At 39.9% G+C, this 23,402-nt stretch overlaps 1 protein-coding gene across 1 annotated transcript in view; it reads right to left on the bottom strand.

Moving 5' to 3' along the window:
- The window catches only part of BTLA (B and T lymphocyte associated), a 28,101-nt gene that overhangs the window by 1,964 nt on the left and 2,735 nt on the right, over positions 1 to 23,402 (bottom strand). Inside the window, 7 exon segments of the mRNA XM_021069825.1 lie at positions 3 to 36; positions 39 to 81; positions 83 to 186; positions 3,210 to 3,256; positions 6,344 to 6,379; positions 12,858 to 13,109; positions 22,787 to 22,910. Of these exon segments, the coding sequence (XP_020925484.1) occupies positions 3 to 36; positions 39 to 81; positions 83 to 186; positions 3,210 to 3,256; positions 6,344 to 6,379; positions 12,858 to 13,109; positions 22,787 to 22,910 (640 nt within the window).

The raw sequence follows: 23,402 nt of genomic DNA, 5'->3' as shown, positions 1-23,402 counted from the left end.
GTTTTTGTCCAGACATGGGTTAGAATAAACCCATGGAACTCAGGGTCTCTCTGGACCCTAAACCAGGGCCTATTATCATATTCCAGTTTCTGATGGCAGTGTTTGGGAATTTTGCCTGGTAGCGACTTCAATTTGCTCACTCCTAAAAGGCTGCGGAACATCAACCTTAAAGAGAAAAAAAGATTGCTTTAATTACCACTTAAGGATAATAAGGATAAATAAGGATAATAAGGATTTAATTAGCACTTAAGGATAGTGCATATCCATTTGCAAACTACGACTTAAACTAAATTGACTCATTATATTTGGAGAAACAGATATGCTATTTACATCTACTTCTGTTTTTTAAGCCGATTCACACTTCCTTAAAAAGTGAAAGACTCTTTAATAAAGACCATTTTATTTGGGACAGCTATGTCCTTCCCAAAGGGTTACCTTGTGCTTTATTATTGGTCATTTTTGAGGTTAAAGGACATTTCGCGATCCCTGTTCAAGATGAAAACCTCAGCCCAAATTAATGACAAAAAGCATAAAATATCCCTTGGAGTTTCTTTTGTGACTTACCAGTAATGAAACCAATTAGTATCCATGAGGATGTGGGTTCAATCTCAGTGGGTTAAGAATCCAGCATTGCTGTGAGCTGTGGTGTAGGTCGCAGACATGGCTCAGATCTGGCATTGCTGTGGCTGCGGCATAGGCTGGCAGCTGTAGCTCCAGTTCGACCCCTAGCCTGGGAACTTCCATATGCTGCTGCAGGTGTGGCCCTAAAAGGCAAACAAACAAACAAACAAACAAACAAACAAAAAACCATGAAATATCCCATAAGAACTTCAGGAGACATGTAATGTAATGGATAGCATTAACACAGTTTAGAAAAAAGCAATTAAATATAAAGCAGAACAGAAACCCTCTAAAGGAACAGAAAGAATAAATATTATGAATTATCCAGCATATATTATCATTGATACCAAGCCCAAGTTTTCTCTTCTCACCACAAGACAGGCCAATAAAGGAGGAGATGACTTGTTGGGGCAAGAAATAGTGACTTTAACTGGAAAGCTAGAAGACCAAGAAGATGGCAGACTAGTGTCTCAAAGAACCATCTTGCCTCAGTCTGAATTGAGGCTCATTATATACAGAGGAAGGGAAGTCGGTTTATACAGAGGAAGGGGAGTCGGAGGGGCCAATGGTCCCTCACTAACTGTCACTTACTTGGGGGAAGGGCCCACTGCAATGCTGACCAGTGGCTGAGCAGGACCACTAAAGAGTGCTCCCTAAATTGAAGAAACAAAACCTTAGTACCCAATACAATGATGACTACTAGTGCTTACTAAAAATTTAATATAAGTTTATCGAGTTGAATATATTCGGTTTGATTTAAAATTAGGCAACATGGGAGTTCCCCTCATGGCTCAGTGGTTAAAGAATCTGACTAGCATCCATGAGGACGCAGGTTCAACACCTCTCTCACTCAGTGGGTTAAGGATCCGGCATTGATGTGAGCTATGGTGTAGACTGCAGACATGGCTGGGATCTGAGGTCGCTGTGGCTGTGGCGTAGGCCAGCGGCTACAGCTCCAATTCAATTCCTAGCCTGGGAACCTTCATATGCTGCCGGTGCAGCCCTAAAAAGCAAAAAATAAATAAGTAAATAAATAAAATTAGGCAACCTGGTAGAGAATGTTGAGTGCCATTAATATTGCATGTAGAACTATTGGCTATTTCTGCCTCCGGCATTTCTGGAAATTTCAAGAAGTTTACTACATCTTTATTTCTACTCTTCTGAATGGAAGAACATACACACGAGTTCTTTTGCAATACATTATTGATGACTATTTTTTTGGCCAGGCCTATGGCATGTAGAAGTTCCTGGGCCAGGGATCGAACCTGTGCCATAGTAGTGACAAGGCCAGATCCTTAACCTGCTGCACAAGAGAACTCCTATGACTATTTGTTTTTAATTGGAGCTTCCTAAAAATTTTATCTGAGAAATATATCGCCTCAGCTTGCACTCTGCTTTGAGTTCCAATATTTGTAGAACAATGAACCCAAAGAAAGGCCTAGGTTTGTATTCTAAGAACTTCTGTAAAAGCTTTTCACTGCCTCCAAAATACCTCTGCTTTGTCCGGGAGGTCTCTTCCTTGATGAGCCCACACACATTATGAAGGACTTTTGCATAGTAACTAGACCGGTGCTCATGCTTCTTTATCTGCTGGTCCGATTTATGAAGAAATCACACTCATTTTATGATGTTTATTTATGATTCATTCTTCTATTTTTTTTTTATTTTTATTTTTTTCCTTTTTAGGGCCATACCTGCGGCATATGGAGGTTCCCAGGCTAGGGGTCTAATCGGAGCTACAGCTGCTGGCCTACGCCAGAGCCACAGCAACACCAGATCCGAGCCACATCTCTGACCTACAACCACAGCTTATGGCAATGCCGGATCCTTAACCCACTGATCGAGGCCAGGGATCGAACCCTCAACCTCATGGTTCCTAGTCGAATTTGTTTCCACTGCGCCATGACAGAACTCCTGATTCACTCTTTTATTAACTCCCAACTCTCTTCTGGACAGACTTTAAGGCATTTTTGTGAGAATAGGTGAACAGCTTGAAGTCACATACCAGGCCAAGAACAGAGCCAAGGTTATACAGTTCAGCATCTCACTTTTCTGCTTAGGCTCTGCACTGCCATCCATGCCCTTCCAAAGAACTACTTAATATGTGATTTGTTAATCCTGAAGACTCGTTACTTCAGATCAAGATAAAGGTTAGAAAAAAAACCCATATTTCAAAAGTAAGTCAATACATACAGCGTTTAGAACAGTGCAGGGCACATGGTAAGTGTTACATAGACTCATTAAATTTTTAAAAATACATGAATATTGGAGTTCCCATCATGGCTCAGTGGAAATGAATCTGACTAGCATCTGTGAGGATGGATTAATGATCCTCAATGAGTTAATGATACAGCGTTGCCATGAGCTGGGGTATAGGTCACAGATGGAGCTCAGATCTAAGGTTGCTGTGGCTATGGTGTAGGCCAATGGCTACCTCTCCAATTTGACCCTAGCCTGGGAACCTCCATATGCCATGGTACGGCCCTAAAAAGACAAAAACAAAACAAAACAAAACAAAAAAAAACCACATGAATATTAGCAAGTTGTAACATAGATTGCATTAGTTTTAACAGGTACATTGAACATACCAGGTAAATTTCACTTCCTGTTGTATCAGAAGGCTTCAATTGTTCCCCTGGAATTCAAAAAGAAAAATAAGAATCTAAAAAGTGTAAAGGACAGCACAAAATAGAATTCTTCATCAATCCCCTGTAAATTAGTGCTCTGTCAGAACAGGGGCTCTGAAATCAGATTGTTAGGTTGAAATTCAGTCACTAGAGCAGAGGTGGGATGCCTCCCTACTCATACTCACCTACTTGCATGCCATTGACAGAGTTATTGTCTGGGCTTATGTATTTGCTGTGATTAGCATGGTACACACAGTTGTATTTATGGAAATTAGAGCCGCCAATTTTGTTCATTGTTTTTTCACATCTCACTCCAGAAAGGCCACCAAGAGGCCTATCCAAGAGGAAGGAGCAGGAACTAGTACATCACTTAAAAAGCCTGGATATCCTTGTTCTGGGGACATTCTATACTTAATGCCACACACACTGCTGTCTCATCACCTGCATAAGCAAGATCTCTTACTGCCTAGATCACTTGGGATGTGGTAAATCAAAGGATTTATCCTTACCTTTTTTTTGTGAAGTTCCAGCTGCCTCAAGAAAAGTGGTGAAAACAGGAGGGCGACTGTGGAAAGAGACTTGGAGTTACATGGGCTTCTCTCAGTATCCTGGGAAGGTTCTGGAATCTAGAAGTCCTCACCACAAAACACTGGAAGCACTTTTGCTTGGACAAACTTCCCCTTAGGGTAGAAATAAGGATTGCTCTGTCCAGCTTAGTTTCTATAGCTACACTGGCTACTATTGTAGGAAAGGGGATTAGATGAGATGGCAGAAGGGGAAAAGGAAAGAGAATTGAGATGGTTTGGGGTCAAGCTAGACCAGAATTCACCCTACATCTCTCTCTTACCATGTTTAAGTGTTCACTAGTGACATCGAGCAATTTCTTACAAAAGCGGAAAGAAATTGTTCTGAAAATATCACGCCTCTCCTCTATAGCCAAAGCCACATTTTTCAAATGCATTATTATTGGCAAGGGTTCAGTTCAAGCATGTATTTATCATGATGACAGAAAGTATATACATATGAATTTCCTCTGAGGATATTTCGTGTTCATTTAGACAGGGGTATGGCTGACTGGCCAATGTGAAATGACTATGAAAAACAGAACAAGACAAATCAAATCAGACATGTTGATCCAAGGGATGATCTCAACCTCCCTTTCAAAACGCTTAAAGTTTAGAAGTGATCTTCCTAAGTTTGACACAAGTCCTAGCAACACGCCTTCCTCATCACAACCCTTGGTTGGAGCACTGTGCTGTAGTGAAAATGACTCAACACAATAACAGATAAATCCATGTGGTTTTCGGTGGAAAGATGAGTTGTCCCCTAGGAAATCACTGTTTACGCTTTTTTGCAGAGTATGGCAGAAAAACACCCAACTAAAAGTCTATCAGCCCTCGTAACTGAACATCAAGTGTGTGGCACAGAGCTGTGGAGAGAAGATGAAACCCATCTTAGTGCCATCTAAGGCAGCAGGATAGGTAGAAACAGGTAATGAGTAGTGGCAAACTCCCCTGCCAACACACAAAGGAAATAAACTGTAAAGGATCTGTTATCTGCCTGCTGAGGCTTTCTTTATGTCTGAAATGTTAGTCAATAATAAAGACAATCAGAAATAGGAGATATAGTAAGCAACACACTCTGAATTTTCAGAACTTGAATGGAGCACCAGCTGATGCCTCTATTTCCCTTTCAAGAGACTTTCCCCTGAGAAGCCCAGGTCTCAGTACTCCCACCCACCTCTCGCTTTATTTTTGCTTTTTGGTGACTTGAGTGGCCCAAGCCTCGGCAGTGGCAATGCCAGATCCTTAATCCACTGAGCCACCAGAGAACTCCCACCACTTACTTTATTACTAAGCATATGTGGGGAACTCTAGGTTATCTTTTTTTTTTTTTTTTTCGTCTTTTTGCCTTTTTTCTTGAGCCGCTCCCTCGGCATAAGGAGGTTCCCAGGCTAGGGGTCTAATCGGAGCTGTAGCCACTGGCCTATGCCAGAGCCACAGCAACATGGGATCCAAGCCACATCTGCGACCCACACCACAGCTCATAGCAACACCAGATCCTTAACCCACTGAGCAAGGCCAGGGATTGAACCCACAACCTCATGGTTCCTAATCAGATTCGTTAACCACTGCGCCACGACAGGAACTCCATAGGTTATCATTTATCTTTTGAAAGAGTGTTTTATTCTCCTAGGGTTAATCCCCTGTGAAGCAGTATCCATAACAGTTCTCAGAAAGCACTTCACACAAGCCCTTTCATTGATATTGCCTCCTTTAACTTTCATATTCATCACTTGAGAAAAGTAAGGAATATTTTTTATCTAGTACCAGTCCTTTGAGAAGCATAATTATCCCAAGACTTGCCCAAGGTCAGATAGCTAGTGAGTAGGCGTCGGGACTCAAGCCAATATCTTTCTGAAACTGAACTGAAGTTCCTCTAACACAATGTCTTTTTGTCGTCCCTTAGTAACCCTGATATCTCTACATACTAAATATCTTTAGTATCTCCAGATATTTTTCTCTGGGCATTCGGCTGGTGCTCATTATTACTGATCAATGTTGATGTGTACCAAGGCCCTAATTGTTCTTGGTAGGTTGCAACTTACTAGTGAGTTATGAAACAGTTTAATAGATAACAAACAGCATCCAAAAAATGAACCGTAACAGAATAGAAAATATTAGAACTCATCACATTTCTTTTAATTGTGTATTTGTGTTAAATTTTTTGTGCAGGAAAGCTTTATTTCTAAATATAATAACCTGGTTACATATTCCTTCCCCGTATACTTGGTTTTGGACAAAAGGTAGTCAGGAGCTGCTGGAACTGGGCATAAAGTGGTTTGGTAATTCAGAGTCATAACAAATGCTGTATTGTTCATGACGCAGCTGCTGTCTAAGTTGGGTGACCAGCCAAGTCATTGCTAAGAGTGATAGACTCAGCCGTCTGGGGGAGGAGATTAGGGATGAAGGTTCCCACAACAGATGACCTAATACAAACAAATCCACTCAGTTAAGAAGGTGCAACGTGTATTATTTCTCCAACCACCTAACAATCCAGTTTGCTTAATTTTACTTGACAAGCTTGATACTTACTTACAAGAGGGTGCTCTGAATTATTTTGAGTCCGTTCTGAAATAGAAAAACAAGATAAAGAATCAAAATTGGTTGTGAAAATAGTGAGGGTTATACTCAGGTATGTCCACAATCGAGCTGGTCTCTGACAGGACTCCTACATTTACATACCAACAGAAAATCTAATAATCCAGCTCAAAGACACTTTTGGAAATTTGTAGATCATCACCTAAAGATCATAGACACAAAATAAATCCCTGGGTTTATTCTGAGTCCCAAAGAAAGACTGCATAAATACAACAAAACCTTCCTGTCTACTTTGATGCCCTCCTCCCCATTCCTTAAGTATAAGGACACAGTTCAGTCTGTGTGACATGCTTTGAAACTTGTAATAACAAGCTGCACATTCAACAGGTGCTCCAAGTGAGTGTGGAAGGCCGTAAGGCCATCACGCTTTGATGACACGGTGAGAACTGATTCTGAAACATAGATTGTGCTTCTCCCTTCCTGCCTCCTCGTAAACCCCCACTTTCCTGCTGGAATGCTCACTACCAGCCTTTGCAAAGCTCCTACTCAAGGACTGACCAAAGGCAGCTTGGAGAGGACAGAGTTGCAGAACAGTATGTTTCAGTGACAGTTCTATCGACTTTCTCCTGGGACTTTGCTCTGCAAAGTATGTTTCTTCCTTCTGAGAGGTCATTACTTTCCCACTCTGTCACATCCTTGTTTTCACACTGCCCAATTCTTTTTTCTTTTTCTTTTTTCTTTCTTTCTTTTTTGTTTTTTGTTTTTTTGTTTTGTTTTGTTTTGTTTTTTTTGCCTCTTTGGGCCTCACCAGCAGCATATGGAGGTTCCCAGGCTAGGGGTAGAATCGGAGTTGTAGCTGCTGGTCTACACCACAGCCGCAGCAACGAGGGATTCAAGCCATGTCTGCAACCTACACCACAGCTCACGGCAATGCCGGATCCTTAACCCAGTGAGCAAGGCCAGGGATGGAAACTGTATCCCCATGAATGCTAGTCAGATTCATTTCTGCTGAGCCATGATGGGAATTTCCACATTGCCCAATTCTTAACTTGACTGTGAAAAGCAAAGCAAAGTCAGATACAAAACCAAACAACAACAACGACAAACATGAAAATCCCCACAACCCCCTAAGAAAGATATTTCAAGGGGAGAAAATGAGAGATTTTCTATCATACCTCCAAAATTTATTTACCAAAAGTATGGTTCTTAAATATCACTTCAGAGTATTTTTTCTCCTCACCACATACTCAGCTCATTGAGTACTCCCCAGTACAGACATGACACTTGCTGTGTTATGTTTGTTTCCCTCACTTCACAAAAGGAAAATCCACACCCTGTTCAAAGGCAATTTCTAAATAATTCATTTGACTATTGAGAAGGAAGCAGGGATCATCCAAAGGAATATGACACACTTCCTGCTTGCCAGGATATCACTATTGTTTATGAGATAAATGAAATTTCCCCACATTTCTATAGTAAAAGAAATTTGTGCTAAGTGAGAGGCAAAGACCTTTCAATTACTAGAAAAGAGTGATCACGTCCTCTAGGGGAAAAATAGAAAGCTTCATTAAGAATTAGGAAATGAGCTGGGCTTGACAAGAGTCACTGAATTTTGGTAGGTGAAGGCAGATGAATGGATGCCCAAAGGACCATGGTGAAGACATGGCAATGGCAAAGAGGGCTGGGAGGCGGGGAGTTGAGAGGTTCTGTGTGGATTCCAGAAACAATGCAGAAAGGTAGATAGGGATGCTCTGTGGAAAGCTTTGCATGCTGGTCAACAAATGTGAGCCCAATAGTGTAAGCAGTGGGGATGCTCTGTAGGGGCCTCGATAAAAAGTGGCATTATGAAAGAAGTTTATTAGGCAAATTAAGTATATTAGGAAGATTTGGGACCAAAATGAACCAAAAGTGGGGAAACATTAAATACAAGGAGTCCATACAATTAGCTGGAATATTTACAAGGAAGATAATGAGGATCCAAGATGATCATGTAGCTCTAGTAGGCAACCAATCGCAATATGGAAAGCTGTTGACAGACAAGAATAGAAGGCAAAGCAAAGTCCTAGGGCACTCCTAATGGGATCAGGAGCATTAATAAAAATGTGATAAGAAAGGAGTGATAAGACTGTGTGAGAATAGGAAATCAAGAAGTAGAAATCCTCAGAAAGAACTTAAAGTACCTTTAGGTCTTCATCTCCTTTTTTTTTGGGGGGGGTCTTTGGTCTTTTTATGGATGCACGCATGGCATGTGGAAGTTCCCATTGTAGCCACTACTGCTCGCCTATGCCACAGTCACAACAACTTGGGATCCAAGCCTTGTCTGTGACCTACACCACAGCTATGGCAATGCTGGATCGTTAACCCACTGAGCAAAGCCAGGGATCAAACCTGCATCTTCATGATTGTTAGTCAGATTTGTTTCTGCTGAGCCGCAAAGGGAATTCCCAGACATTCAAGTCTTCTACACCACGCTTAGACTTCCCCTCTCATTAGTTCATTCTTCACACTCTTTGTTCCAGTCTAATTCTAATAAGCACACCCCCTCAGGTGCAGAGTTTAGGAGGGAACACTGCCTCCCTTCCCTCTGACGTTAGGTCCTCTCTTCCTCAAGGAGGAAGATTGTAGATCCTAATTTCAACTCCAACTTGAGTTAAGACTTATCTTTCTCAAACTATTCCAAAACATTGCAGAAAAAGGAAAGGTTTTGGTGAAAGAAACTGAAGATGATACAAACAGACAGAAAGTTATACTATGCTCTTGGATTGGAAGAATTATTCTTATTAAAATGAACATACTACCCAAGGCAGTCTACAGATTCAAAGCAATCCCTAACAAAATACCAAAGGCATTTTTCACAGAACTAGAACAAATAATTTTAAAACTTGGGTGGAAACACAAAAGACCCTGAGTAGTCAAAACAATCTTAAGAAAGTAGAACAGAGCTGGATAATCATGCTCCCCAACTTCAAACTAGACCACAAAGCTACAGTAATCAAAATAGCATGATGGTGGCACAAAAACAGACATAGATCAATGAAACAGAATAGACAGCCCAGAAGTAAACTCATGAATTTATGATTCATTAATCAATGACAAAGAAGGTAAAATAATACAGTGGATAGTCTCTTCAATAAGTGATGCTGGGAAAACTGGACAGCTATATGTAAAAAAATGAAATTAGAACATTCCCTAACACCATATACAAAAATAAATTCAAAATGGATTAAAGACCTAAATGCGAAACCAGATACCATAAAACTCCTAGAGGAAAACATAGGCAGAGTGCTCTTTGACATAATCATAGCAATATTTTTTTTTTTGGATCTGTGTCCTAAGGCAGAGAAAACAAAAGCAAAAATAAACAAATGGAAATTAATGAAACTTCATGAAACTTCAAATCTTTTGCACAGCAAAGGAAACCATTGGCAAAATGAAAACACCTACTGAATGGGAGAAAATATTTGTAAATGATATGACTGATAAGGGGTTAATATCCAAAATATATAAATAACCCATGCAACTCAACATCAAAAACCCCAAACAGTCCAATTTAAAAATGGGCAGAAGACCTGAATAGACATTTTCCCAAAGAAAACAAAAAAGATGGCCAAAAGGCACATGAAAAGATATTCAATGTTGCTAACCACTGGGGATATTAAAATCAAAACCACAATGAGTTAACACCTCATATCTATCAGAATGGCTGTCATCAATGAGACCATAGTAACAAATGTTTGAGAAGATGTGAAAAAAGGAGAACCTTTGTACACTGTTGGTGGAATGTAAATTTGTACAGATACTATGGAAACTAGCATGTAGGTTCCTCAAAAATGTAAAAAGAGAACTGTGGCTGTGGCATAGGCTGGCAGCTGTAGCTCTGATTTGACCCCCTAGCCTGGGAACCTCCATATGCTGTGGGTGTGGCCCTACAAAGCAAATAAATAAATAAATACATACATACATAACTACCATATGCTCCAGCAATTCCACCTCTGGGTACATATCAGAAGAAAATTAAAACACCAATTTGTAAAGTTACATGCATCCCAATGTCCATAGCAGTATTATTTTACAATAGACAAGATATGGACACAACCTAGTGTTCACCAAGAGATGAATGCATATACACAGAATACTACTCAGCTATTAAAAAAATGAAATTTTGCTATTTGCAGCAACATGGATATTATATTTAGTGAAATAAGTCATACAGAGACAAATACTGTATGTTATCACTTAAACGTGGAATCGAAAAAATAAAGCAAATGAGTGAATATAACAAAACAGTATTAGATGCATAGATAATAGAAAACAAACTGGTAGTTACCAGTGAGAATGGGGAAGGGGTGAGGGGAAAATAAGATAGGAGAGTAAGAGATACAAAATACTACATATGAAATAAATAAGCTACAAGGATATATTGTACATCGCAGATAATATAGCCAACATTTTGTAACTATAAATGCTGTAAATTTTGAATCACTCTGTTGAACACCTGAGACCAATATTATAAATCAACTATACCTTAGTTTAAAATTACAACCATCACCACCATGTAGTTTCAGAATATTTTTATCACCGCAAAAGGAAACCCCATACCCATTAGGTAATCACTCTCCATTCTCCCTTTTTCTCAGCTCCTGTCAACCATTAATCACTTTCTGTCTCTATGTATGTTTATATTCTGCGTATTTTCTATAAACAGAATCATACATTTGTGTCTGGCTTCTTTTACTTAACATAATGTTTTTGAGGTTCATTATGTTGTGCCCTGTACTAGTATTCATTCCTTTTTATGGATGAATAATATTCCATTTTATGGATATACCACATTTCCTTTGTCTATTTTTTAGTTAATAGACATTTTGGTTGTTTCTCCTTTTAGGCTGCTGTGATTAGTGCTGCTATGAACATTCATGTACACGTTTTTGTGTGGATATATATTTTTACTCCTTTGCCAATTTTCTCATTGGGTTGCTTATTTGTTTTTGTTATTACTACTGTTCAGCAGGAATTCTTCATATATGCTGGATATTAGTTCCCTGTCAGATATATGATTTTCAAATATTTTTTCACATTCTGTGAATTGTGTCTCTTCACTTTATGACAATATCCTTTTTTTTTTTTTTTTTTTTTTTTTTTTTGCTTTTTAGGGCCACACCTGTGGCATATGGAGGTTCCCAAGCTAGGGGTCAAATCAGAGATACAGCTGCCAGCCTACACCACAGCCACAGCAATGCAGGATCTAAGCCACATCTGCAACCTACACCACAGCTCACAGGCAACGCCAGATTCTTAACCCACTGAGCAAGGTCAGGGATCGAACCCACAACCTCATGGTTACTAGTAGGATTCATTTCCACTGCACCACAGCAGGAACTCCTATGATAATATCCGTTCGTGCACAAAAGTTTTTAATTTTTATGAAGTACAACTCATCTATTTATTCTTTTGTTGCTAATGCTTTTTGATTTGTACCAAAAAATCTATTGACCGATCAAGATCATGAAGATTCACTTCTATGTTTTCTTGTAGTTTTACATAAACATAGATTTTATTATTTTAGTTTTTATATTTAAATATCTGATCTACTGTAACTTATTTTGTGTATATTGTGTGAGGTAGAGTTCCAAATTCATTCTTTTCCATGCAGATATCCAATTATTCCAGCTCCATTTATTAAAGAAAGAATACTTTTCCCATTGAATGGTCTTGGCACTCATTAAAAATCAATAGGATTCATGCACCTCATTTTCATTGCAGCAGTATTTAAAATAGTCAAGACATGGAAGCAACCTAAATGTCCATTAACAGAGGAATGAATAAAGAAGATGTGGTACATATACACAATGGAGTATTAGCCATAAAAAAAAGAACAAAATAATGCCATTTGCAGCAACATGGGTGGACCTAGAGATTATCATGCTAAGTGAAGCAAGTCAAACAGAGAGAAACAAATATTACATGATATCACTTATATATGGTATCTAATAAAAATGATACAAAAGAACTTATTTACAAAACAGAAATAGACTCGAAGATTTTGAAATTAAACACTGACCAAAAGGGAAAGGTTGGGGGAAGGAGGATAAATTTGGAGTTTGGGATTAACATATACACACTACTATATGTGAAATAGATAATCAGCAAGGACCTACTGTATAACACAGGGAAATTACTCAGTATTCTGTAATAACCTATATGAGAAAATAATCTGAAAAAGAATGGAACAATAATTTTTATTATATTTTTATCTACTTGTCTCTGCCTCATTCACCACAAAACACACATGTATGTGACTACACATGACAATCTGTGAGGTATGGCAGCCTTCTGATGTTTTACATGAGTCCAATGTCTAACATAATCACTTGAGAATCTGAGTCCTCTTTTTCTTAAAATATGAAAAAAAAAAAAATTAGGTAGTCTTGGTGTCGAGAACTCACCTGTCGCATTAACAGTAACTGAGGGGCTTTCCATGAGTCCAGACAAAGAATTCATAGAAGAGTGTATGACCCGTTGTCACCAACAAGCACTTGATTAAAATGCAGAAGAAGAACTGAAATACTTTCTTTTCTGCCCAACGCTTGACCTTAAAATCTATCCCCAAGATTTAAACAGCTGTTTTTTTCAAGCTTGCACCAGGTCACAATAGGTCTGTTAGCATAGTATTTCACAGGGCCTTCCAGTTCAAATAGATCCTCTGCTGACACAGCATATATGGACTGTCTCTTAATGTATGAATCACATGATTTGTTCCCTGGAAGACAAAAGAAAAATTAAAATCATATCTATTTTGGAAGGACCAGATATTTGCCACTTCAGCAGTTTCTGCCAAATATTTCCCCAGGATGATTCTATAATTTTCCCAAATAATATTTTCCAGTATATTAACCCTGACTAGCAGAGTGTCTGCTAGTGACACATAGCTGGCACATAGTAAATATTTGTTGAAAATTTTGAGTAAATAAATTCCTCAATTGTAGAATAATTTCCTCAATTTCTGAAATGTTAACCACTCAGGTTTATCTGAGCTAAAAGAAAGTCTCAGGGGAAATTGTATGCTCATTATTATGGAGAATTGGAATAAACAAGGCAAGATACCTCCCTTGAAGAGGCTTGCCTTCTAATGGGAAATAGAGAGGCTTGACAAATAGGAGAATGAAACAACACTCTAGGGTGCAGACCTTGCTTGGGTGTGCAGACGATTGACTTGAACTGGGACTATAGGGCCAAGGCTGAATGGAAATTTATATTTGATCTGTACTTGGTGAGTGAGTAGCTCTTTGATAATCAGAGCAATGAATGGGACAGGGGAGGTATTTCAATACTGGGGAAATTGAAAGGCAAAGGCAATGTACGTGTTTGTGTGTTTGTCTTGCAACACACAAGTGTTGACTGACACTATAAAAACCACTTCTAAGTCTCTCTTTGTATTACAATATGTTACCTTTCCATTTAGCCACTGGGCTGTCACCCAGTGCTACTGAATATTCCTGCCAGTTCCAGCTTTCCGGGACTATATGCTTGGGAGGCCTGCACAAAGCGGATTAGGGGTAGAGACCACATCACTGCTGGTCCTGACCACATCACTGACTTGCAGTGGGATAATAGCAACATCACTATGGTTCTTGCATTTTCTTTTCAGCAGGATGAGGATCATTGGCTGTTACACTGACTAACATAGGCTAGGGGTCAAATCGGAGCTACAGCTATTGGCCTACACCACAACTCAGAGCAACGCCAGATCCTCAACTCACTGAGTGAGGCCAGGGATCAAACCCGCAACCTCATGGTTCCTAGTTGGATTCGTTTCCACTGCACCACGATGGGAAATCCTAGGAATTTTTCTCGAATGGAGAAAAGAGCAGATGGAAGCTTGCCGACAGGCATTAAAAAGTCGTCAAGAGTACTCCCTCCTTTGTACAAAGAAGGCATTAACACTACCTATCTCCCAGACACTAAAACTGATGTTTGCAGTGCAGGAATGGGGCACTGAGTTCTGCTTTCTACCTGACAAGCATGTTGACACTTTTGCTGAACTCCTGAATTATGTATCATCATCTTAGGACACCCGGGACAATCAGAGCTCTCCCCAGGGAGTTTGTTTTGTCAAGCGAACATTTTCTGAAGAGCGATGAAGGTCATAGTTGCTTATGGCTGGGATTTATCAGTCAACATTTGTTACTGCTGTTCCCATTTTACCCAGACATTTATATCTAATGGTAGAGAATTTTCAATGCTTAAAATAATTAAATACGTGCAGTGAAAGATGAACTCTACTATCCTCAAGCTCTCATATGATGAAATATCTCTTTTTAAATCGCTAGAAGTTTAGGAAGCCTCTCCTTTAAAAAATTCTTAACCATTACTGCATAATTACCATATGTATATTCCATGACTAGGGTATACCTAGTACAGTTGATGCCCAAAGTGCATCTATTTTTAACAACTCTTTTAACAACTCCTTTTTTTTTTTGCCCCTGCACTCCTTCCCTTCCCACCTGCCACCACATATAGAAGATCCGAGGCCAGGGATCAAACTCTTGCCACAGCTGCAATCCAAGCCAAAGCAGTGACAATGCCAGATCCTTAACCCACTGCACCACCAAGAGAATGTCCAAAAACTCTTTTCTATATGGAAAAATATCCATAAATAATTATTAAATGAAACAATAAAACAGCCAGAAGAGAATCATAGCCAGTGAATATTTTCTTTCATTAAACTTCATATATAAAATGATGCAAGTTAAAAATACTTGAAAATTAATAATGGAATACAAAATAGGAAAAATACATAGCAGCTATTTATGTAATAATTTTATATCTACCTAAACAGTGAGAACTTTGATCTTTTTTTTTTTTTTAATCTTTTGTCTTTTTAGAGCACACCCATGGCATATGGAGGTTTCCAGGCTAGGGACCAAATCAGAGCTGTAGCTGCTGGCCTGCGCCATAGCCATGCAACAGCAACGCCAGATCCGTGCTGTGTCTGTAACCTATACCACAGCTCACAGCAACACTGGATCCTTAACCCAATGAGCAAGGCCAGGGATCGAACCTATGTTGTCATGGATACTAGTCAGATTCATTAACCACTGAGCATGATGGGGACTCCAGAACTTTGATCCTTTAGTTACAGCCTGATATCATAGTTTACATAATTTTCCAGTAATTAAAAATTGAAATTAAAAACTGAAATTCTATAAAAGATACAATTTAGACAATTACTAAATTTTACCAGTAATGTAAAGTTTTATTTTCTTGATTCATTCTTTAATTTTATTTATTTTATTTATTTTTGCTTTTGAGGGCCACACCCATGGCATATGGAAGTTCCCAGGCTAGGGGTCTAATTGGAACTACAGCCACTGGCCTATGCCACAGCCACAGCAACGGGAGTTCTGAGCCAAGTCTGAAACTTAAACCATAGCTCACAGTAATGCTGGATCCTTAATCCAATGAACAAGGCCAGGGATCAAACCCTCAATCTCATGGATCCTAGTCAGGTTCATTAACTGCTGAGCCACAAAGGGAACTTGCTATCTTTTAATTTTAAAACAATATTTTAAAGAGAAAATACTTTTCAGTTGTAAATGTATTAATCAATAAAACATTTCTGGTATAAATTTAGTTCATATGTGAAAAAAATTGCACCCCAAAGTCTGTACTCTGTTTTATTGTTTCAAATTTTAAACAAATAAATATTCAAATGGTTGCAGAGAAAGAAAGAAATGAAAAATCTTATACTGTTTCTTTGTCTCTCTAATCACTGTCATTGTTGTTTGTTTAAAATCTGCCTAAACATAGGAATACGTATACCACGAGGGCTGGAGAAAACTCAAGTGATTTTGAATATTATGAATTTACTCTTTGTGTTTTTGGCTGAGCCTGTGGCATGCAAAATTTCCTGGGCCAGGGATTGAACCAGAGCCACAACAATACCCCAGATCCTTAACCACTAGGCCACCAGGAAAGTCCATAGATTTACCCTTAAAGTGAACATATGTAGCTGAATTTGTATGCCTCCAGAAGCAACTCTCTCCCTGGGAAATTCTCTGAGTTAACTTTCATGTGGACACAATGTTATCACAGGGGAAGTACTGAAAATGTGCTAATTTGAAACTTATGTGTTACTAAAATTCAGGAGTAATTGAAGTAATTATTTAGAACTTACACCAAAATATTTGCAAGTGGGGAGGATATTTTATCACCTACATTGTTCAGAAGTGCTGGTACCTGGCAGTCATTAAAAGTACATCAACTTCAGAGTTCCCACTGTGGCTCATCCATAAGGAACCCAACTAGTGTCCATGAGGGTATGGGTTAGATCTCCCGCCTTGCTCAGTGGGTTAAGGATCCGGAGTTTCTGTGAGCTATGGTGTAGGTTACAGATGAGATTCCAATTCCATGTTGCTGTGGCTGTGGTGTAGGCCAGCAGCTACAGCTCCGATTCGACCCCTAACCTGGGAATCTCCATGTGACTTGGTTGCTGCCCTAAAAAGCAAAAAAAAAAAAAAAAAGATATACCAAAGTGGAATTCCCATTGTGGCGCAGCGGAAAGGAGCCTGACTAGTAACCATGAGGATGCGGTTTCAATCCTTGGCCTTGCTCAGTAGATCCAGGATCTGGCATTGCTGTGAGCTGTGGTGTAGGTCGTAGACACGGCTCAGATCCCAAGTTGCTATGACTGTGGCGTAGGCCACAGCTGCAGCTCTGATTCGTCTCCTAGTCTGGGAACTTCCATATGCCTCAGGTGTGGGCCTAAAAATTAAAAAAAAAAAACAAAAACAAAAACAAAAAACAAAGTAGACCAACTTTTGTTTTAAAACTCTGTACAATGTACCCCTTATCACCCACACTCAGGGTGTGGACATCCCACTCTTCACAACTATTTATTAATGGGACAGTTTCTAGTGCAAAGGGCATGCAGAAAGACTCACTTGGCTCTGCAATTTCCCAAAGGATTTTTTTTTTTTTAATCTTGAACAAGATGCAATCTCTGAGTTAACAAATCTCCGAGAGGGAGAGGGCCCTTCTGGCTGGGTAATCAGGAAAGGCTTCAGTGAGGAGGTTGAATCCCCTCCTGGCCAATTACCCCCCCAACCAGGTCAAATCTGATCCTCCTCCCATTACCCCAGTATAGTATCATCATTTACCTAACCACATGGGCCAGAATCTGGATACCGTTTTTGTCTCTTACCCCATTCCATCAGTCACCAGGTTAATTCAGCATCCAAAATATCTTTCAAATTTGTTTTCATGCTGCTGCCTTAATTTGGGTCTCATTCTGCTTCATGAGGATTATTGTCACAGCTTACCAATTAGTCTTCTGTGTTCCAAAGTTAGGCTTTTTCCTCTCCCAACCCCCCAATTCACTCTCCACAAACTGTCACAGTTCACTTTTTTTTTTTTTAATCCCCCAAGCTCATGACATATAGAAGTACCCAAGCCAGGGATTGAATCCAAGTCACAGCTGCAACCTATGCCACAGCTGTAGCAATGCCAGATAGTTAAGCCACTGCTCCAGGCCTATAATGAAATCCATGCCTCTGTAGTGACCTGAGCTGCTGCAGAGACCACACCACATCCTTAACCGGCTACGCCGCAGTAGGAACTCCACAGTTTACATTCTTAAAGCAAAAATCCAATTGCGAGTATTTTTGCCTAAAATCCTTTAGTCTTCAATGCCTGCAGGACAGACTTCATCAAATGACATTTAGCCTCTGCCTCTTTATGCAAAACTTACCCCCTCCATACACTCCAACAACCCACATCCACTTGATGTTTTCCCCCGCAAATGTCCTATGTTATTTTGTGTGACATGCATCACTCTCTTATAATTAAATATGCGTTTATGCATCTGTCTTCCTATCTGGTCTACAACCTTCTTGATAGCATGGCAAAAGGAGAGAGCCTTAGAAAATGTATGAACGTGAAAGGCATGATGACTGAGCAGAGAGAGCTTCAGGAAGTAAAAAAATCTCTTATTAAACTCTAATACTCCCTGTGCACTAAGGACACAGAGCAGACATGGCCGAGCCCTTAGAGAGGTGAACTAAAGGCGCTGAGGTAAAGGGTGTATGCCTCTCAACTTATCCTTTTGTGGTTAAGTTGTAACCACAAAAGAAAAACCAAACCTTACAAGTAAGCAGTGTGGAAAGGCCTGGTTTATGTCCATTTGGGGGTGATATACAAGATATTTAAAAAGTAACACTCCATGGTCATCCAGATACCCAGATCAGCCAATCACAAAGGCTTGCCAGCCACAAAATAACTGCCTTGTCCAGTATCTTCCAGCTGAGCAAGTGTAGCTGCTGGTTAAATACCATCAGAGCTAAAGAGGGTGAGTGATTTGTGAAACTTACTAGCTACTTTTAAAAAGAAGAAGAAGGAGAAGGAGAAGAAGGAGAAGGAGGAGGAGAAGGAGAAGAAGAAAAGAAGAAGAAGAAAAGAAGAAAAGAAGAAGTTCATGGTTGTGAATCTTAAGTGAAACACAATTATTTCTTATTTTCAAAGACTACATGCCTTGATTATAATTATTTCCATGAGGTAAACCCCAACTGAGTTTTCACTCTTCAGTGAAAAATTCTTACGTATATAGGAAAAGTTCAAAATAGTTACATTCACTGAAAGAAACGAATGGTTCTAATGAATGTACATTGCTTTAATTTGACCTAAGACAGCATTAGAGTTAAACATGAATATGTTAAAAATAATTTTTGAGAAACTAAAGTGATTATGAAAGGCATAATATACAAATAATTTTCTGTGCTTGTATCAGGATTTTAGCTTCTATCAGAAGACACTATGATAGACAAACCACACACAAAAACTTCAGGCACATGATGGGAGAACTCAGAAAGAGATAAGTCTTCTGACTCAGGAGGAAAGAGGCCTTCAGAGGATGCTGGCAGCTTTAGAGTGCTGGAGGGGTAGAGGGCAGGGAAGCAATAATTGCTCACAAGGAAAGGAAACGGTACATTTTCTCTTTCAAGACTGGTGGTGTTGCGGAAACCGCAAAAACTGTGGCAACGGAAGGAGACAAACAGCACTCGGAGATATGGAAAAGCAAAGTTTATTCAGCAGCGGTGCGGGCTCAGAGGAGTCACCTCCAGAGTCTGAGCACCAGGTCTTTGTTCTCAGTAACTTTTATACACTACAAGGTCTTGATTTTCCCATGTAAGCATCCCCGACCTCCCCCATCCCCAAGCAGACAGTGTTCCTCCCTAAGAAACTGAGCAAGCAAGGTTACAGAAGCAGAACTGATAAGCAATGCTGGGTACCTAATTAGCAGGGCTGCTGGCTTGGACAGAGAGCACACAGTTGTTACATTATTACAAGAAGGGTGGCATAGTGATTAGCACAGCTGGAAAGGCTTGTAGCTGCCTTCTTAGCCAAGGGGGGGTTGTTCTTTAGTTAAAACTCCATTTCAGTGTGGCTTAGGAGTCTCATGAGGCAGTAGCTTGAACGTAGGCAAGGCCAATCCACACAGAGTAATAGCAGCCATCTAATTACACATCAAAGATCTTGGAAGGACACCTGACAGCCTTAGAGAGTCTCATGTACAGCATCAGAAAGCCCACATGGCATACTTCTCATCACAAGCTAGCTGGCATAGACTCAAAGTCATAATGTGGTGACATGAGATAAGGCTGGGGGAATTCCGTTGCATACAAAGACCACTAATTCGATGTTGTATTAGGTAACGTGGATTAAATTTATTTTAACTCTGCGGTAAACTCAGTAAGTTAAATATTCCCAGAAGTGCTAGGAATATCTGGGGAAATTTGAATAAGAATGATGCACACATATGTTGTTTATGATCAGAAACTTTTTTTTTTTTTTTTCGCTTTAGTCTTTTTAGGGCTGTATCTGCGGCATATGGAGGTTCCCATGCTAGGGGTTGAATTGGATCTGTAGCTGCCAGCCTACACCACAGCCACAGCAATGCAGAATCCAAGCTGCATCTGAAACCTACACTACATCTCATGGGCCAGATCCTTAACTCACTGAGTGAGGCCAAGGATCAAACCTGAGTCCTCATGGATATTAGTCGGGTTCCTTAAGCCATGATGGGAACTCCCAGAACTTCTATTTTAAAAGATGACCTTTATTAAAGAAAAAACCCTGTGGGAGTTCCCGTTGTGGCACAGCAGAAATGAGTCTGACTAGGAACCATGAGATTGCAGGTTCAATCCCTGGCCTCGCTCAGTGGGTTAAGGATCTGGCATTGCCATGAGCTGTGGCGTAGTTTGCAGATGCAGCTCAGATCTGGTGCTGCTGTGGCTCTGGCATAGGCTGGCAGCTACAGCTCCAATTAGACTCTTAGCGTGGGAACTTCCATGTGCCATGGGTGCGGCCCTAAAACGAAAAAAGAAAAACCCTGTAGCTTTATTTCGGGTACACAATGAAAACTGACTGTAATTCAGTCCTTATTGTGAGACAAAAGGTTCACATGCTTCTTTGTGACAAACAAGATGTAATGTAATGTAGATCACAGACACAGAAATATTAAGAAATAATGGCTTAAGGTTTTTTTTTTCCCTTCTCTGTGGATATTGTCTGACACTGGTCTTTGGACAGAGATAGGCAACTCCTCTTTGTCTAAACACACACCACAAACACACATAAACACACACAACATGGGCTGGGGGAGAGAGATAATACAAACTTCTTTTAGCAAAAATGGAACTGGAAAGAATGAACCTCACACCAAAAAAAATATATATTTATGGTATGAATCCATATTTACTCCCTTTACTTAAAAAACAAAGACCACGAAATGAATAGAAAAAATTTTCACAGTCACCTTCTACTACTATTTTCCCTTTCAAATCTTCTAAAAATGGTATGCGAAGGCTTTCTTTAAGCTTTTTTCATATACACTTATATAGCATACTTGGAAAATTTTCTTCTAGAAATTCTAGGGCTAGAGTGTCTCGTGGTAGGATATGATTATTTTAGAGGAAAGTTTGAAGATTATCCCATCAATCCATTAATATTGAGCAGTCTAAGACCTTATCTATTGGTTTTACTTAGTTTGGGATAATTCTGAAATTATTTTGTCATGAAATAGTCATTCTGATATTTGCCATAGCTTTGTCTAACAGTAAAGCATCCATAGTACCTGTGCCATTTCCTTTCCTTAAGATATCAAAGAACAAGCCAAGCAGAGAGCGTCACTGATCATTGGGTCAGAAAGTTGGTCACATATGGAAGATCACCTCCAGAATCACTGCTTCATATTCATTGCCACTTTCCCACAGTTGTGTCATTTCTCACATTATCAAAGTACCATAGACCCATCCTAGGTGCTCCTGACAGGAAAAAAATTGAGATCTGACTAATAGTTTTTGAGTTCTTATTACGTGCTATGCACTTTTGCCTATCATACCTATATTGTTTCATCTGATCCTCCCAGCAATTTTACGGGGTAGTTACTATTATTTATCTTTAAGTAGGAGAAACCAATATCAGAGAAGCTAAGACACTTACTCAGGATCACCAGCTGGCAGGAGGCAGACCAGAACCAGGCCTGGCTAACTCCAAAGCACAAGCTCTGATCCAATAGGGTAGTTGTGAAAGGGTATGAGAACATGTAGGAAGAGCTGTCAGCACTGTGCTTGGTTCACAATAAATAATAATAAATGCTAGGTATGACTATTTTTTGGATGCGATGAATTCAGGGAGTTGGTATAGCAGTTCAGTAATCGCAGTAATCGTCCAAGGCCACAAGGCCTTTGGGTGGCAGAGACAAGACAGAAACACAGAAGCTCTGCCCCACTGCCCCTGCTCTGCAGTTACTTCCAACTGCTTTCAGAAATCAGCAGTGACACATAATGACTGATATATTCCCCAGAAAAATGAATACAGTACATATAGAAAAGCTGTTATGTCCCATAGGAAAATGTCCTTTCATATGAGACATGAAGTTCTTCAGAATTATACTAACCAGGAAGACCGCCCAGGGTCAAAACTGGGAAGTAAAAAGCCTTTATCTCTGGGTACTTTCTCAAGCTTTCACTCAGTATTTCTTCATTACATTTCTACAGAGTGCCAAAGTCTGCCTGTGGTTCTACACTACTGGTCCTGCCTTTGTCTCCCCAGGCTAGAGGATTCACTCCAGTCCTTGAGTTCTGCCTGTCCTGTGAAACAAAGAAGAATAATTGGTGGAGAGTTCATTGGCCAATGTGTAATTATTCTCTGGAATAGCAAAAGTTCAATGAACCCTAAAGAAAAAGGACACATGTTGACAATTTAGAGAATAATTGTGGGCGGGGAAGACTGGCAGAGGTGGGCCCGTCCTTCAGAGATGCTGGGCCCTCCACCTGATCAGGAAAAGCCTAGATCATACCTTAGAAACTATGGATAGCAGCATTCAAGAGGGCCTTTGGCATTTTATGAGAAACCAACATGAACATTTCTAAACATCACCTTCAGTGAGAGAGCGCTTGCACGCGATGCTCAGAGTAACCGTGGGCTGTGTGCCTTTGGAAGGACACAGGGAAAGTCCATCTCTACTTCTCTCCCAGATAATTCCTCTCGCCCCTAATATGTTCTATTACAGAGATCACACTGAGATTCACTGGCACTTTCAAAGCCCTAGAAGATACCTAACATTATCTATGTGGGCAGAAACAGCCAACTATCCCCCAATATGAATTCTCCTCTTCTAATAGCACAGAAGAAAAAGAAATGGGGCCAAAACCACCCAGCCAGAAACGAAATGTCTCAGACTTCGTTACAGCCACTGCTAGACAGTGGATTGTTTGTGATATATGCAAGTTCCAGGTTCTGTTCCTAAGATAAATGTAACTATTAGGAAGGAGAACAAGAGGGGCTCGAGAGCTCCAACAGCTAAACTTAATGTTTCCGTATGATTGCCTAGGTGGTCCCACTATCACTCTCCTGGACTGTGTTCAAAGTGAACCTTAAATCATACATATTCCGATCCTGAGCATACTAACATGATACCCGTGCAGATATGTGCACACAAGTAATTTCTTCCACAGAGATACGCATGAAAATCAGAGTCTGTAACCATGACACG

The sequence above is a fragment of the Sus scrofa genome, chromosome 13 (genome assembly GCF_000003025.6).
Source record: "Sus scrofa isolate TJ Tabasco breed Duroc chromosome 13, Sscrofa11.1, whole genome shotgun sequence".
NCBI lineage: Eukaryota > Metazoa > Chordata > Mammalia > Artiodactyla > Suidae > Sus > Sus scrofa.
Note: the sequence above shows the minus strand (reverse complement) of the source record. Positions and strands in the feature narration are given on the sequence as shown.